General features: G+C 40.2%; 1 protein-coding gene across 1 annotated transcript in view; it reads left to right on the top strand.

The window, feature by feature from the left end:
* The window catches only part of rgs17 (regulator of G protein signaling 17), a 22014-nt gene extending 6760 nt beyond the window's left edge, over positions 1 to 15254 (top strand). Inside the window, exons 3-6 of the mRNA XM_068719719.1 lie at positions 569 to 699; positions 5415 to 5489; positions 5578 to 5809; positions 6879 to 15254. Of these exons, the coding sequence (XP_068575820.1) occupies positions 569 to 699; positions 5415 to 5489; positions 5578 to 5809; positions 6879 to 7067 (627 nt within the window). The 3' untranslated portion in view covers positions 7068 to 15254. The remainder of the gene's footprint in view (positions 1 to 568; positions 700 to 5414; positions 5490 to 5577; positions 5810 to 6878) is intronic.
* The last annotated feature ends 1038 nt before the right edge of the window (positions 15255 to 16292 follow it).

The following is a 16292-nucleotide window of genomic DNA, read 5'->3' as shown; positions in this document are numbered from 1 at the left end:
ATTTCTTTTTTTCTCGCTCTCTCTATTTCTATTTCTCTCTCTCTCTCTCTCGCTTCATCTCTCTCTATTTCTCTCTCGCTTCATCTCTCTATTTCTCTCTATCTCTTCATCTCTCTCTCAATTTCTCTCTCTCTCTTTCTCTTTTTCCTTCTCTCGCTCTCTCTCTCTCTCGCTTCATCTCGCTCTCTCTATTTCTCTCTCGCTCTCTCTTTCTTTCCCTCGCTCTCTCTTTCTCTCTCTCTCGCTTCATCTCTCTATTTCTCTCTCGCTTCATCTATCTCTCTCTCGCTTCAGCTCTTGTTTCCTCCCTCCCTCTCTCTCTCTCTCTCTCTCTCTCTCTCTCTCTTTTCACTTCTCGTTCTCACACACACACACACACACACACACACACAAACACACACACACACACACACACACACACACACACACCCCTCTAATAAGACATATTGCTAGCGAGGCCAAAAGTAAAACATTGTGTCCAGATGTGAAACTGCACTCTCTGTGTATATTATTATTCATTTGAAGGGTTTTAAACAGTATTATTTTTCTTTGTGTGTCCATTGTGAAGCCCCGGAGTGTGAGTGGAGTGGAGATGAGAAAAAGGCAGGCGGCGCACATCGAGGCCCCACCCCAGGCCCCCGGACAGCCCCGACCCAATACCTGCTGCCTCTGCTGGTGCGGCTGCTGCAAGTGTCTCTGGTAAGAATATACTATACTATACTATACTATACTATACTATACTATACTATAACGCCTGTTTCTGCAGAAACTGATACCACCCAGCATTTGGTATTTCAGGTAGACTTTGGCTGACTTTTGGCCGCTATAATCCATATTTTTATAGATTATTTGCATAAATGAATGTTCATTTTGCCCAGTGATGACTACATTGTAGCAACTTAATGAAGAGTTTTAGAAAAAGCAACGGCAAAATCTGTGTGGTATGATGTCAACTGGTGTCTTTCAGCAAGTTTTTTTGCAGCCAGTCGTTTTTTATTAAGACTTGGCAAAGATGCTTGTGATGCAATAACTGCAGTTAATCTGATGCTGCCTTTAGCGGATGCTTAGAAGCAGGAGCATAAGTGCAAAAATGGAACCACCCTTATTTTATCTTAAGAATCATAGAGACAGATTGTCAGTATACACATTTAAGCATCATCATCAGTTGACCAGTAGATTGCATTTATAGGTACTTTTTTTTAATAAGATGGATCTTAGTATTTTTTGAACGGTGTTAGTTGCATTAGGAAACAAAAAAATACTTGTGTGCCTGAAACAACAAACAGTTGGTCCTGTTATCTAATCTGTGATGTTACACTGATGTTGAATTCCCTATAAACTCATCTGAATAAAGACAGACTTTATTCTGACACTGGAACCTGATCTAGTGCTGGGAGCCAATAAAACTTTCTATAAACCAACTCTTATTCCAGAGTTGAACAGTTTAATGAATCATACAGGTCAAAATCACAAATTTGGCTCAAAGGGCTTCCTTTGTCTGTAGACCATCGGTTCAGATAAGGACATCATCTCATCGGCAAATGTTATCAAGACCAGATCCATCACGTGAATCCAGCTATTAAAATAAGATGTATTGTACTGTTTGTTGTTTTAGTATGTTTTCCTGTCTCATTTTGGGGATGGACAATGTTGGTATAACATTTTCAGTCATCGGTTACCATCGTCCCTTTGGATTCAGAGCCTGCGGGTTTAAATGGCCTCGCCAAATTTGGCAGTAACCAGGTTTTGGCAGTTAAATGTAGGAAAACAGCTCCTGTCTGTGGTAAAGGTGTGTTTGTTGGTGTTTTTGTGTACTGGTTGCCGTTCTGCTTTACTGTATATCAACAATACTGAAGCACACAGGCTCTGTGACGTTCACCTTTAAGTGAAATGTTTCTTTGGTTTTTGGGGGAATAAATAAAATGCATAACGCATAAAAGATAGCAGCAGAAGCGCCAGCTGCAGCGGCAGCAGCGGCCGGGTGTTTGTTGATGTTTATTGGTGGTAGACTTCAGGCAGTCACTGGCCGTGTTTCCATTCACATCTGTTCACATTTGAAGTATTGGTTTAAAAAAGCTTTATGGGAACGGAAAAGGTTGAGAGAACTTCCTCAATTGTGAAAATAGATATAGAAAATAGATAATGCAAACGCCTTTACCGGACATATTCTGACGTAGCAAACATTTAACCCCCATGACTGATCAGCTTTCTTTGCTGTTGGGATCTTCTCTGATTTCCCATAACATGTGAATGCTTTACTTTGTCTCCGGACGTCATTAAACACAGCCGATGTTTCCTGACATGAAAGAACATTTGAACATTGAGACCTCTCTCCATCTTTCTCTTGTAGATCCGACTTGTTTTGTTTCTGGTTTGCAAACCCGACGTCTTCTACTCTGTTTGCTGGTTGGGTTACAGCTACTCGGTGGATGTGTAGCAGGAAGTGCCAAGTTCTAAACAAACCATGTTGTAGCCGAGTTTATTTGCTCCAAACCAGTCGATGGAAACGAGCCTGCTTCACATTTGTTTATTTTTTTGCTTAAAAATTAGTTTAACAATTAAATGGAAGGATGGCAAGAAAAGTGGCTATTAGGCCTTCTAAAGCTGAAAGAATTAGATAATTAGTCGATTAGTGGATTGACAAAATATTGATTTGTAACAATTTAGCAAATACTTTTTTCAGCAAAATTCCCAAAATGCTGTGGTTAAAGCTTCTCAAAATGTGAATCCTCTGCCATTGTAAACTGAATATATTTGGCGTTTGGGAGCAAAACGAGGAATTTAGATATGCCAGTTTAGGTTTCGGGAAATCATGGTTGGCATTTTGTGACATTTTTGAAAGCAAACAATTTGTTGATTAATCTAGAAAATAGTGGGAGGATTGATTTATAATGAACTTAATCATTAGTTGCACCTTTAATTCCTGAAATTAGAGAGAAAAGAATACACAACCCACACAACAAACAATGTCTTATAGGTTACAGGTTACAAAACTTGCACTTACTGCCCCTGAGCAAGGCACCAAAACCAGTAACTGCTGTGCAGCTCCGGCCGCTACCTCACTGTGGCTTTGCTCTTGCCTGGGAGAGAAGAGTGAAAGAAACATTGTTTTCAGGCAGTGAATGGTGAATGTGCTGCTTCTTTCACACCACTTCATCTGAAGTGGTGGCAGCTTGTGGACTGGGCCCCTGTAGTGAGCGCTCTGTGAGTCCGCTGGGTGTTTCTCAATCAAATGCTGGTGTCAGATATCCAGGGAATGATTCCGGAAATCTGTCTTCAGTACCCGACGTGTTTGTTTACTTCAGCGTTACGGTTCGGAGGGATCATTTCCCTTCTTTTTTTTTCAGTGCAGGTTTGTGTCAGTTATGTAAATCACTGAATGCTCTCTGTGTCACTTTTTATTTTTACGATCTGTGACATCGTTTAACTTTTTTGTCAGTTGCCTTGTTTCTATTTATTCTTGTCGGTCACTTTGAAATCGCCGCAGTGGACGAGGAACAGCTGATTTGTGAAGTTGAAATGAGGCGTTGCGTATTCGTTACCTCCTCATTTTACTATTAAAAACACCATTAAAGTGGCAGCCGGCTGGAGGGAGATCGCATCAAAGTTGCTGTTGGCTAAGTTGTTTGTAATTTCCATTTTGGCGTCCGACACTCGCACGTGTCACGGAACAAATTTGCATAGAGAGCTGTCTAAATCACACAAATATCCGGCTGTACATCTATTTTTTTTAACTTGTTCATCGTATCTATATTGATTGATTAAGGCTCCCAGTCTAACTGTGAGCCCGCCTGTTTCACTGCAGGTAGATTCCCCTCCCTCAATCAATCAATACATGGACCTACAACACTTTTCTTCCCGTGGAGCAGACATGAAATCTATTTTGGTTCAGTGAATGTCTGCTGTCAGTCAGCCTGGTGAAGGAGTCCGTGTGGACTGGATGACAGAGCGCTGGACCGGTGTGAGGGTCCCGGGACGGAGGATGTCGTATGTGTACAGATTGTGAAACCCTCTGAGGCTGATTTGTGATTTTGGGCTATACAAAATAAATTTAATTGAATTGAATTAGGAGCTGTTCAGGTCTCTCTTCCAGTGGGAATTCCCAGTAAAATGTTACATTTCAGTTTCATTTAAATTAATGAAAGTGACATTGTTTGACTCCCATCATGCGGTGCATTCTGTGCGCATGAGGCAGGCAGCCGCAGTAGTGCTGTAATGTTTTTATAATAATTTTTTTTTTACATTTTCAACATTGTGAAATATGACTTTTGATCAAACTGTGGCACAATAATTTCCTTCTGGATTAATAAAGTTGTATCTCATCTTATCATATTTGATTTTAGAATAGACAGTATGTCGACAGCCCTAATGGGTCACAGCACACTGTTATGTTTAATTTTTTGTATCCATCCTCTTTTTCTCTCTCATTCTCTCTACTTTCTAACCCCTCCTCATCCGCCCTCACACAAGGCCCTTATCTAGTTGGGGTGCCTTCTATTTCCATCCACACATCACATGCAAAACAGCTGTGAAGATCAGCCTGTATATTTAGCTGTATTGTGAGGGAGCCCGCGGGCTGTGGCTAGCTTAGCTCATTGCTACCGCACAATGGGGACTTTGACAAGAGACAGCGAGAGGAAGGAAAGAGCCTCCATGGTGTGACAAAAATAGACAGCTCGGAGTGTGTTGCATTGTGGACTCGGCATGTGTGACTGAGCTACGATAGACAGAGAGGCTGCCGTGTGTGTTTCAAGTGTTTACATAAAGGTTTTCACTGTATGGACGCTTCGAGCTCACACTGATGCTTCCCGAGTTCTATTGATAGCCGGAAGAGATGAACTCTGCGTCTTTGATTAATCAATCAATAGATTCAGCTCTAGGACAGAGAGATTAGTGCACAAATATTAAATAGTGCTGACTTGAGCCCCCCATGACAGGCTCCAACAATTTAGTATCATAAAGAGTAAATAAAGTCACAGATTGCAGAAGTTGCAGGTCGAGATATCTTCACTTTTAGTCTTAAGGATGGGTCAAGCTCTTGGTGAGACAAACCTCTTTACTGATAATGATCTTGTTGATTAGCTCTGGATGTCCTTAGTGAGGATGCATTTCATTTTTTTCTTTGGTGGTAACAGAGGATGGTGAATGCTGATTAGTATGGGGAGAAATTAGAGATAAAAAAAATCACGCTTTATCTTTTAGAAGTGATATATTTATCACAGTCAATGTGTTGTTGCAGCCTTAATTCTACGTAAATATAGACGACAACCTTATGTATGTAAGATGGAGTTCTGATCTCACTGGAACTCTTACTTATAAGTAATAATAACTCAAACTCATCCATTTAAAGTGCCAGAAACAAGTCCAGACTTTTTGTTTTGGCGAGCACAAACATTTCTTGTCTCCTTTTTCAGGAACGACGACAGGATGGAGAGGAGTGAACGACAGACCTGCACCAAGATGGACAGTATTGAAGCTGGAGAAGAACAGTAAGTCCAGCCATCATCCCTCCTTTGCATGTTTGTGTCAGTATGACTGTGTGTCAGTCTTCATTTTTTTCTTTATGCCCGACTGTAGACACCCCAGTCTAGACGAGGTGCTGTCGTGGGCACGGAGCTTTGAGATGATGCTGCGCTCGCTGGAGGGCCGGGAGGTCTTCCGGGAGTTCCTGCGCTCGGAGTACAGCGAGGACAACCTGCTTTTCTGGTTGGCCTGCGAGGAGCTGAGAAAGGAGACGGATCCCACGGTGGTGGAGGAGAAGTCCAGGATCATATACGAAGACTACGTGTCCATATTGTCACCCAAAGAGGTACCGGCTGTATTTGTGTTGAATAAGCAGAAGTGAGCCACCACTGCCGTGCTAGCGACATGGCTCCAGAGACGGCAATGTCAGCAAATTGTTCGGCCCGTCCACCACTTTGGTTGAGACTGAAATATATGTTTGCTGTGAAATACGGTACAGACATTCATAGTCTGCACACGATGAATCCTAATGATTTTCCATGTAGAAAGTCATGCAAAGTCAAAGCAAGCAACTATTATTCCTGTATGGACATAAATACTTCTACCAAGTGTATTTCACCGATGTTGCAGCCAGTACTTCCTGCAGAATTTGTTTTTTTTAACCTTGTGTGTAAATCTTCCTGCTGTAATCCTTGATACTAACTTATAACACTATTAACTTTACTGCTATAGCAAAATACCTCCGCTAACCACCGCCGTGGTTATGTAAAAGCAAGCGACTAATACGGCTCTTTGAAAATTACCTCTTTTAAGTGTATTTCACCGATGTTTCTGACCGCAAGTAATCCCGAATTGGGTGTGTTTTTCAGGTTTAGTGGTTTAGAGTTTAGTGATTTCGGAGCCAGAGGCAAACGCTGCCTAGCTTTACTTTTGACCTTTTCTGTAACTGGGAATGTTGGTATTGGCAGTGGAAGAGGGAGTACTCAAAAAGTTTCTTAAGTAAAACTATTAAACATAAATAGTAAAACTATTAATACCACACTGTAAAAGTCCTGAATTCACATGTTAACTTCAAGTGAAGAGTGAAACACCAGCACAATGTGCAGTATGATGCTGGACAGTTAAATGAATAAGAATGCATCATGTCATAGTTGACTGTTGTATTTTGTAAGTAGCCTATGTAGCTGAGAAACCAAGGAAACGTGGGTGTGAAGTTGTTTTTATGAGCCGTTCAAGCATGTCATTTTTGAGCATGTCAGCATGCTAACATTAGCATTTTGCTAAAGCGCAGCCCCACAAAGCTGCTAGCATGGCTGTGCACTCTCGAACCCAAAAGTGTCATGTATTAATGAAGCCACTGGTACTCTACAGATCACTTTTTAAAAAAACACCAAATTTGTTTACCTCCTCCCCAGGTGAGTCTGGACTCGCGGGTCAGAGAAGGAATAAACCAGACCCTGACAGAGCCCAGCAACCTGATGTACGAGGAGGCCCAGTTCCAGATCTACACCCTGATGCACCGCGATTCCTTCCCACGATTCCTCAACTCCTCCGTTTACAGAGACCTCCTGGCCAACAGGAGGCGCACCTGCCTCGACACCTAGACTCCTCCACCCTCCCTCATCGCCATCGTACGCCAACGAGACTACTACTTAAACTTCAAATACTACTATGGTGCCAGAAGTCGGGTTTGGAAAATCTCTCCCTGTTTTTTGATTGAAAAGACTGAATGACATCCAAGATAGCTGGTTGTTTTTTTATTTATATTTTTTAAGCAATTTATATCCAGTTCTCCACTGGAGCCAGGTCGGCCTTCGCTGGTTGGTTATTGGTCAATTTAAGACCATTAATGCTGGCCAGTGATTGTTTTGCTAGCAATTTGTGCTGTTTGTTACGGTTGACTAGCCAACCCACTTGTCAGCTGTCGGTTGAAATGGCCAACCTGATGGCCAGCTGCTGGTTAACTGTGGACAAGGACTCCTCAGTCGGTGGGGACAGAGAGAGAGACAGAGAGAGAGAGAGAGAGGGAGAGAGAGAGAGAGAGAGAGAAAGGACAAGCCTGTTCCTGTACTGTAATATTTAGACCTCATGCTTTCTTCTCTCACTTTTAATATTCTCTCTCTCTTACTCATTCTTTCATATTGCTTTGTTTTCTAATTCTGTCCCATTCCTCAGATGTGTAATTTGTTTTTAACTTCTTTACTGTCCAAACATGACACCTAGTTGGTGGTGGTAGTGGCGTCTCTGCCCATTTAACCAGTTAGAAGCACTGGCTCTGCATGTAACTCTCTCTCTCTCTCAACAGTAGCTTGACGATGTAAGCCGCGGACTGCAACCGTTTTTGAATATTGAGATGTAATAAGGCAGGGGACCTGTCTCTCTGCCTGGATGTCTACATTCAGTGAAGGGAAAAAAAAGTACACTTCTGCCAATTTTAAGCTTACTGCAGTTTTTTATTGAGGAGACTTGATGGCTTCTGCAGCAAAAGGCAGCAGCACCTACTCATTCATCCATCCGTCCACCTGTCCAGCCGTCCGTCCGTCCGTCCAAGCACTTTCCTTCTTTAGGATTCTTTAACTGGGAGAAGTAAGGGCTAGAATTGTGGTTGGGCAGCTACATGTATTATTACTACCCATGAACTTTAGACAAAAAAATCTCTCCACTGAGAAAATCACAATGCCTTTACGTGTAAGAAAATGCAGACCAAGCGCTGCTGGAGTTTTTCTGGAAAGCAACCACAGTTTGTCCAACGATCCCTACCTCCCGTCTTTTTTCCCTCCCTCCGTTCTCCTCCTCCCTCCAACTCAGACCATCACAAGCACAGGTGTCCAATGTGGGGGGGAAAAAAACACACCGCTGACTCCAAATAGTCATCTACATTTTGAAATTCTTGCGCAGAAAAAGAGGGTTTACCTTTTAGTGTTTTATGAAAAGCTGGTTCTACTCGGAGAACATAAGCAGATGCAGCAGACACTGATCTAACTGTTAGGGTTATCAAGCCCTGGCTTTTGTCTGTAAGGCATTAGCTTTAGGAATGTAGGTAACATGACGGTCCCTGACGTTGGACGTGCAGTATGACATTGCAGCCACGTGACCCGGGTGCCAAACATGATGTCAAAGATGCTGTGAAGAGATATCAGATGTGACTTGTCGCCAGGCGGTAGAGTCTCGGTCTTTATGGTGCATGTGTGTTTCTCCAGCAGATGGAGCTGGGAGAGTGTAAGGTAGTCCGTCAGTTAGCTACTGCCCATTAAAAACACTCCTTTTTTTTTACCAGAGCTAGTGAAGAGGGTTGGTATAATAATGCTAACCTGCTACCGTACTGGGCTAGCGAAGAAGTATGCGTAGTCATGCTACATGCTAGCCCTCTCAACAAGGCTAACTAGGTTTCAGCATGCTGTAGGCAAGCAGCCAGCATGCCTGTGCTAGCCATGCTAATCCTCCATCCCACTGCCAGCCCTCACACACTCTGGTTTGTTTTTCTAATCCGACTTTGACAGCATGCGATGATAATGGCTATGTGTGTGTGTGTGTGTGTGTGTGTGTGTGTGTGTGTGTGTGTGTGTGTGTGTGTGTGTATGGTACAGTTACACACTTAACAGATAAATGTAGAAAAAAAACTTTAAGGGGGTCTTGCCAAATGTCCCATTAACATTTTTTTAAAAGGACATTTAATTTTTTGATGATGAACATTTGAACTTTGTTCCTGGCCTGTGGATGTGCAGTAGAAAGTGCATGAATGCAGTATATGCTGTTTTGTTTAATTGACTGGGCCTCCAAGTATAATCATTGTGTACCACGATGGATAGCTGACCTCTTGGTTTGGTGGCAGTATTAAAGTGTCAATGAAACAGTGCCACTGATAAATATTGATAAATGTAAGCATCCATGTTGCCATCTCCTTTAACTACCTGAAGTTCACGTGCCAAGTTTGGTCTAGATTAAATTCAAGAGTAGACGGTGCAAGATGTCCAGCAGACTTTTGAAGTGCAATTGGATGTAGTCTGTGATTATAGATTGGAGTCTTTTTGAAGCTGTGTCCCACTATGTTAGATTGGTTTTGAATTGTCAGAAGTTTATCTTGTAAATTACTAACCGCAACACCTTTCAGAATACTCAAAATATTGTAATGCCACTGTTGGATTAGTCTGGAAACTGGCTACCTCTAGTTAGCATTTGCAAGTTTTTACAAGAGGACTTAAATAAGAACACGGATTATTAAATGTATCTTTAAAATTTTTACTAGAGACTTAATGGAAAAAAGAGTCCATGGAATCATGGGATTTTGAGTTTTCCTCCAGACGTACAGTATATTCACTTACTGAGTTGCTAACTTGATGAAGATGCCATGTCAAAACCAGGTTAGTATATTAGTACAAACGATTGAAGTATTGGTTCGAAATTGGTAAAATTGACACTGTAATGTCAAGAAGGCAAGTCCAAACCAATAATCACCATCAAACAGTTTGTTGCAATGTTCCTTAGTGAAAATATGCTTTATTTAATCTTTGGCAATACAGTGCTCACATACAGACTGATGATGACGCTTAGCTGCTGTAATGAAGAGCTGTGCATGCATGCGCTCAGTTGATCAGAAGCATAAGAATACAGTGTAATCAACCAATTCTGATACGGAAGGATCAGTTGCCAAACGTACTCCTTGGAGCAGATTTAGATGTTGTATTTTGGACAACTTTGTAACTTTTTGACTCCGTAGCAGAACGCCTGTCACTCGTAAGGCTCTCCTGCAGACAAATCCCTCTTCTGCACAGTACAGCTACGTTTCCTTGTTGCTGAGTCCACACAGTCATTAACACGAGAATGTTTCACCAAGAACCAGATAATGAAATCATGGTGCAATTAAACCAAGTTTACATTTATAAATTGTGAGATGTATGTACCTTATTAAATACTCCGTGGGGAGCTAACTGTCCCTAGTGTCAGCAGAGAAGCCAGCAGGTCTCTGCCCAGTGCTGACTCCAAGAGCACTTTACAGGGTTTACAGGGAGGACAGACAGCAGGAACCCAGGTAACGGTGTTTTACAGCGAGGACAGGCGTACGTCCTTTTCCTCTTAATTTATTGTGACTTTTACACAGTGGGGGAAAAAGTACACGGTTGTTTATTTTTAATAACTGCATTTCAAATGTAGATTTTTACAAGCAATGATGACGATGATGTGAAGTGATGTGAAGCGTCCATCGCTGGGTTTAGAGTTTTGTCTTTAAATTTCCATGGGTTCCAAGTGAGCGGGTTTCTGAAACGTGGCTGTGGTTTTATTGCCTGCAAAAAAGGTTGAGAGCTGGAGTGTCCTGATGGAGGGGAGGAGGATTGAGAAGCTTTGGCCTTACTGACACGTTTTTTTTTTTCTTTGTATAAAAAAAAAACAACAACAACAAACGTCTCTGTAGGCTTTTCACTACCTCTCATGTTGGTTAATTTATTTCACATCTAGTTGTCAATGTACACGTTGTTTTTAGATCTACTTGAAGCCTAACACTGTAAACAAAAATGTGCACAGAAAAATGACTATGTATATGACCAGAGGGGTTAAAGAGAGCTTGGCCGAGTCAACATTATTTTTTTGTTTGTATGTATGTTTGGTTTTTAATTGTGCTGAGCTGAACTAGATTTTGCATCTCTATAAAGAATTCAGGAATCCACTGTCTAAGGGCTAATCCCATTTTTGCCTATGCAAATCTGTTACTGTGGGTGAGTTGGGAAAGGGCGAGCTACCGTACCTTTCACCTGTTTTAGATGGACCATGGTTTACAATGCCCTTTGCTGATATTCTTCAATCTTATTCAGCAAAAATGTACGCTTATTTTTGTTTCTATATAAATATTTTAAATATATATCTATATATATAGAGAGAGATATATAGATATATAACAAGTAATATACAGAGAAAAATAGTATATGCCTTCGTGATGATAAAAAAGAAACATTGCTGAAAACAAATAAATGTGTTGTTGTCTGACATGTGGCTGTGTGCTGGAGTCTTGGTGAGATGATATTATAGACGCCTGGAACTCGACTGACTATAAAGTTGACTGACTGTCAGTAAAGACTCTTATTACTCAGGCTACAACACTTGTAGCTGGCCCTGTGCAGTATTTCCAAACTGGGGGGGTATTTATTTAAGGAGCAACTTCATCATGACTACCTGAGACAGATATTGTTATCCAGCCCAAGCCTGTGAGGCAAATAAGGTATTCGGGCCACACAGGACTCGTTTTTCACTGTCACATTTAGTCATTTTTAACACAAGACTATAACTTTTGATAAACAAAGGTTATTGTTACCTCCGGTGGCAGTGATAAAAAAAAAAAACATTGTGTAAAAGTAGAACAAATAGAGTCAAGTCATAAAGTCTGCAAACTGACCCAGTAATGTCATTTAAAGGGTGAGATCTGAGCAAAGTTGGCTAGCATTAGCTAATATTAGCCACCAAAAGCTAGTGGTCACAGACCAAAGTAAGGCAGCAAAGCAAAAACCTATGAGGATATCAAACTGAGCAAGGTGCATTTTACTGCTTATGAATTCACCTTATCATCCCGAAGAGTCAAGCTTTGTTGATTTGTCATTCAAAAGTTGCAGTCTAAATTTGAAGGGCTGAGTTGGAGCATGTGCACTGTCCATATTGTACGTAAAGTCACATTTTAATATCGGTAATCCATTAATGAAATTTAAAAAAGACACTCATCATGAAATATTTAACATTTTATCGTTTTTCAGTGGACACTGCACAGTTTTTAGTGTAGATTTGTAATTATATGTGTACAACACCATGTCGTCAGCAAACAACAGCAACTTATTTTTCTATTCTTCAACTTCTTGTTCTTTTTGTAGCCTCATCCAGTCAGACTATCACTGTGCTAAAAGAGTAGCGTTGATGAGGAACACATCAGCAAAAGTGGGCTTACTGTTTTTTGTTTTTTTAAATACTCAACTAATGCAAGATGTAAGAAAAGTCAGTAATACGTTACTTGTAAAACCATTCACTCAGCTCTTGAGGGCCACTTTTAGCTTTGAGTTGAGGGTTGATTTAGGTCTTATAATTTGTTTTTTTAATTCTTCATAAAAAATTCAGCTCCTGACCCGAGATGGAAATGAGAATAGGAGGGTTTCTGTTGTATAGATTTTTTTTGTCCATAATTCCTCACAGTGCATCGGGACTAAAGAAACATAGGTTTATCGACTGATGTTGGTTTGAAACTTAACCTGCTTTGTGTGTTCCCTCAGTTGGATTTGGTGCCTCTTTAAGCTTCACTACAGACCTCAAGATCTCTTTCTGTCTCTCTTCTGTCTTCTCCGTGTCTCTCTGTCTGTCTCACTTTCTCTCTCTCTGTAACATCACACATACAACACTGTTGTTAATAGCAGTTGGAGCAGAGACGTTCCTGTTTTACAGCAAAAATGACACTGATGTTTGTTCCTCCTACTGACACCCTCATATTGTCTTTTTTGTACCTCTTCCAGAGGTGTTTGTGCTACTTTAGGAAAGAGATTATATTTGTGCAGGTACCTGGTTGAAGTTGGTTTCAACAGTTTTAGGCAATCACTTTTCTCTTTATTGATTTAGATGCCTAAGCCTCTTGGTTCTTGTCACGCCGTTGTAGATATCACAGTCGTCAAGAGATGATCGGCAGGTGACAATATAAAGAATTTTACTGTCACTTTATGCGGTGAAAAAAAAAACATTTTTTCTATTCAGCATGCTTTTTGCTAAATAAATGAAATAATTCAGTTATTTGCTATAAACGATACTGTATGAGTATGTATTCAAGTACTGCAGTATGCAGACAATTAAAAATATCAGAAACTCTTTTGAGAGGTTCATATTTTTCTTCTAGTATGTTTCACTAATATTGACGGTTATGGTTCTTAATTCTTGTTTCGAGTGTCTCATGAATTGCCAGAATGACAAAATGACCCTCTTTGCATTAACAAATATAGACCATGGTTGGTTGTTTCCACATACATGACTTGCAGAGCAATTTTACCAGGACAGTGATAGTGCAGCGGGCTTTTTAATCAAAAGTTTTGTCAGTTGAGCTCAACTTTTCACAATTTTTCACTGGTTGCTTGACAACTCTTGATGACGACTGAGATCTTAATTGTTTTATTTACATCAAGGCAGGTAAAATAACATCCTTGTGCTCACTAAGGGTTAACAAGGTAGTGGGGAGTAAAATGTATTATTTATTATTTTGTCACATGAAGCAAATATGACCTCAAGGTTTCAGATTTAAAATGTTGAGATGAGAAAATGACAGTGTGCTGCCAAAGGATCTGATTCGCTGTTTTAAAGCGCCCTGAGATGCAGTACTCCCTGAACTGTAGCATTGAAATTACTTTCCTATCTTATCAGTCCAACATTGATGAAACGTCATCCTCTGTTGTAGAATATCACAGGAGGGACTCGTCACATCTAGCCTCATTTTACAGGGACGTGAATCTGTAATTTAAGACAGAGTTGGTACAAATTCAACAGCACTGAGCATTAAGTCATTTTTTGTGACTTTCATTTCATTATGTTGGTGTTGGCAATCTGTGCATGATAATACAATACACATGTGACTGTTGACTGTGAGGACAGTAGAATCAAGATTAAAGAAATATTTACACCCAAGTCTTGTTGAGAAAATGTGGATTTTTTTTTCTTAAAGTCGCATCTTGCTTAACAAATTTACAGTAGCTGTATAAAATTGTAAAATGCACTTTCCTTGCAAAGAGTATGATGAGAAGATCGATACCACTCTCATATATGTGCACTAACTATGAAGCTACAACCAGCAGTCAGTTAGCTTAGCTTAGCTAGAACTAGCTAGCAAAGACTAACAGTGGGAAACCGCTAGCTTGGCTCTGCCCAAATCTAAAGCCCACTAATTTATCTCCTTCACTTAATTTGTATAAAAATACATTGCAAAAACAACTATTTATTGTTGTTTGTGGGTTAATGTGTTAGACTCATAACGGTTCAAGAAATCGTTTTGCTAAGCTAAGCTAACCGCCTGCTGACTCCATCTTCATATTGTACAGACTTGACAGCGGCTTCTCATGTAACTCCACAAGGAAATGTCAAGCTATTCTTTAAAAAAAAAAAGATTCAAAACAATAGTTGAGCTACAGAAAATAAGACAACAAAATAAAAAGAATGAAACTGTCCCAGGAAGTACAACTATGCGTCTTTGGTGGATAAAATGTGCCAAAATTGTAATCTACCTTTTGTTTCGATGTGAAGGGGTCAAAGGAGTTGTTTGAATATAGAATCTGTTGTTCTGTTGGGCTCAAAATGTTCCTTATGAAACACGTTTTATTTGTCTCTTCACGTTGCTTTTGTGGGTTTTTGTGTCATCTCTCTGAATCATCCACAATAATCTACTTTCATCGACATGTAACCAACAGACCTGAAGACTTTGTAAACAGTCACGAAACATGTTGAAGCTGTTCACTATTTTGAACATGTTTTGTACTATTTTAATTCATTTTAGAAACAGGTTTATTTCAGTCATTGTTTTTTATTTTTTCCTTTATCTCAAAAGACATACAAGTTGTTGTTCATCCGCCTCTAACGTCACATGAATCACCGTCACGTTAACAGCGTGTTAAGTTGTCGTACATTTTGATCTACGGTTCAGTCTCTCTCTTTGTTTACACGATGACATCTTGCATTAAGAGAAAACACCAATCTATGGTAACTGCCCTTGAATATCTGTAATTTAAATAGTGCTGCTAGAGAAAGAAATCTAAATGTAACAACTTACAATAAATACTCAATAGATTTTTGCCAAATGTGAGTGTGTCTTTCTTTGACCGGAGGTGTGGGAGATAATCAGTATACAACCTGTAGATACACAGTGTTTGTTAACATTGTACTGTGAGGGTGCATTATTTAATTTTGAGACACTTGCAACTTAACAAATGTAAAGGTTTGTGCATTTCCTCAGCACTTGTATCACTCACTATGAAAAGGAAGTGGTGAAGCTCTATGGATGGCAGTGATGGTCCGTTGTCTGGTCGGTCCTCCACTTTAGTCCAGACTGAAGTATCTCCTCAACTAACTGATAATCTGATAATTTTGTACAGACATTCATGGTCCCAAGGGGATGAATCCCGCTTACTTTGGTGATCCTCTCACTTTTCTTGTACCACCACCAAGAGGTAGACATGTCTCAGGAAGTATTGGATTGATTGACATCAAATTTGGTACAGACAATCACTTTTCCTTCAGGATGAATTGTAATAACTTTGGTGATCCCTTAACTTTTTATCTAGCTCCAACATCAGGTCAAAACTTGAATGTGTCTAATATACCAGACCAGGCCTACAGGTACCTCCGCACAATGTCAAGTTTGTAAGCATTTATTTCAAGTTAAACAATCGTTCGTTTTATAGACATGTCTAACAATTATTTTGCAGCCTTGCCTGAAGTTGAGTGATCCCAATACCTTCATAAATTCAGATTGATAGGTCTGCTGTCATGCCCCTTCAGTGTTCCCCTGTCCAAGTGGACCAATGACCCAACTCAGTAACTAAATATTTCCTATCTGGACATTTAATTTAATCACCAGGTATTGTAGATAAACAGCCTGTGAATAGCCAACTGTTTGATCGAGGCTAAGATGACATTTAGCAGGAGACGACAGTCTGATCCTGCTATATTGTATGGATTTCCTGATCCATACTCAATTCCATTTGGTGGCGGTAATGCACCATGAAGTTGTTTCCAACTGCAATTAAATTCAAGAAGAAAAAGAAGCATGCGCCTTGGGCAAGAAAATGGCGACCTCATGACCAGCCAAAGAGCTCCTTTGTTGTTTTTGG

Source organism: Cebidichthys violaceus, unplaced genomic scaffold, assembly GCF_023349555.1.
Source record: "Cebidichthys violaceus isolate CVI_PGR_0920_01 unplaced genomic scaffold, fCebVio1.0.p SCAF_10, whole genome shotgun sequence".
NCBI lineage: Eukaryota > Metazoa > Chordata > Actinopteri > Perciformes > Stichaeidae > Cebidichthys > Cebidichthys violaceus.
This window is presented reverse-complemented; position numbering and strand designations above follow the sequence as displayed.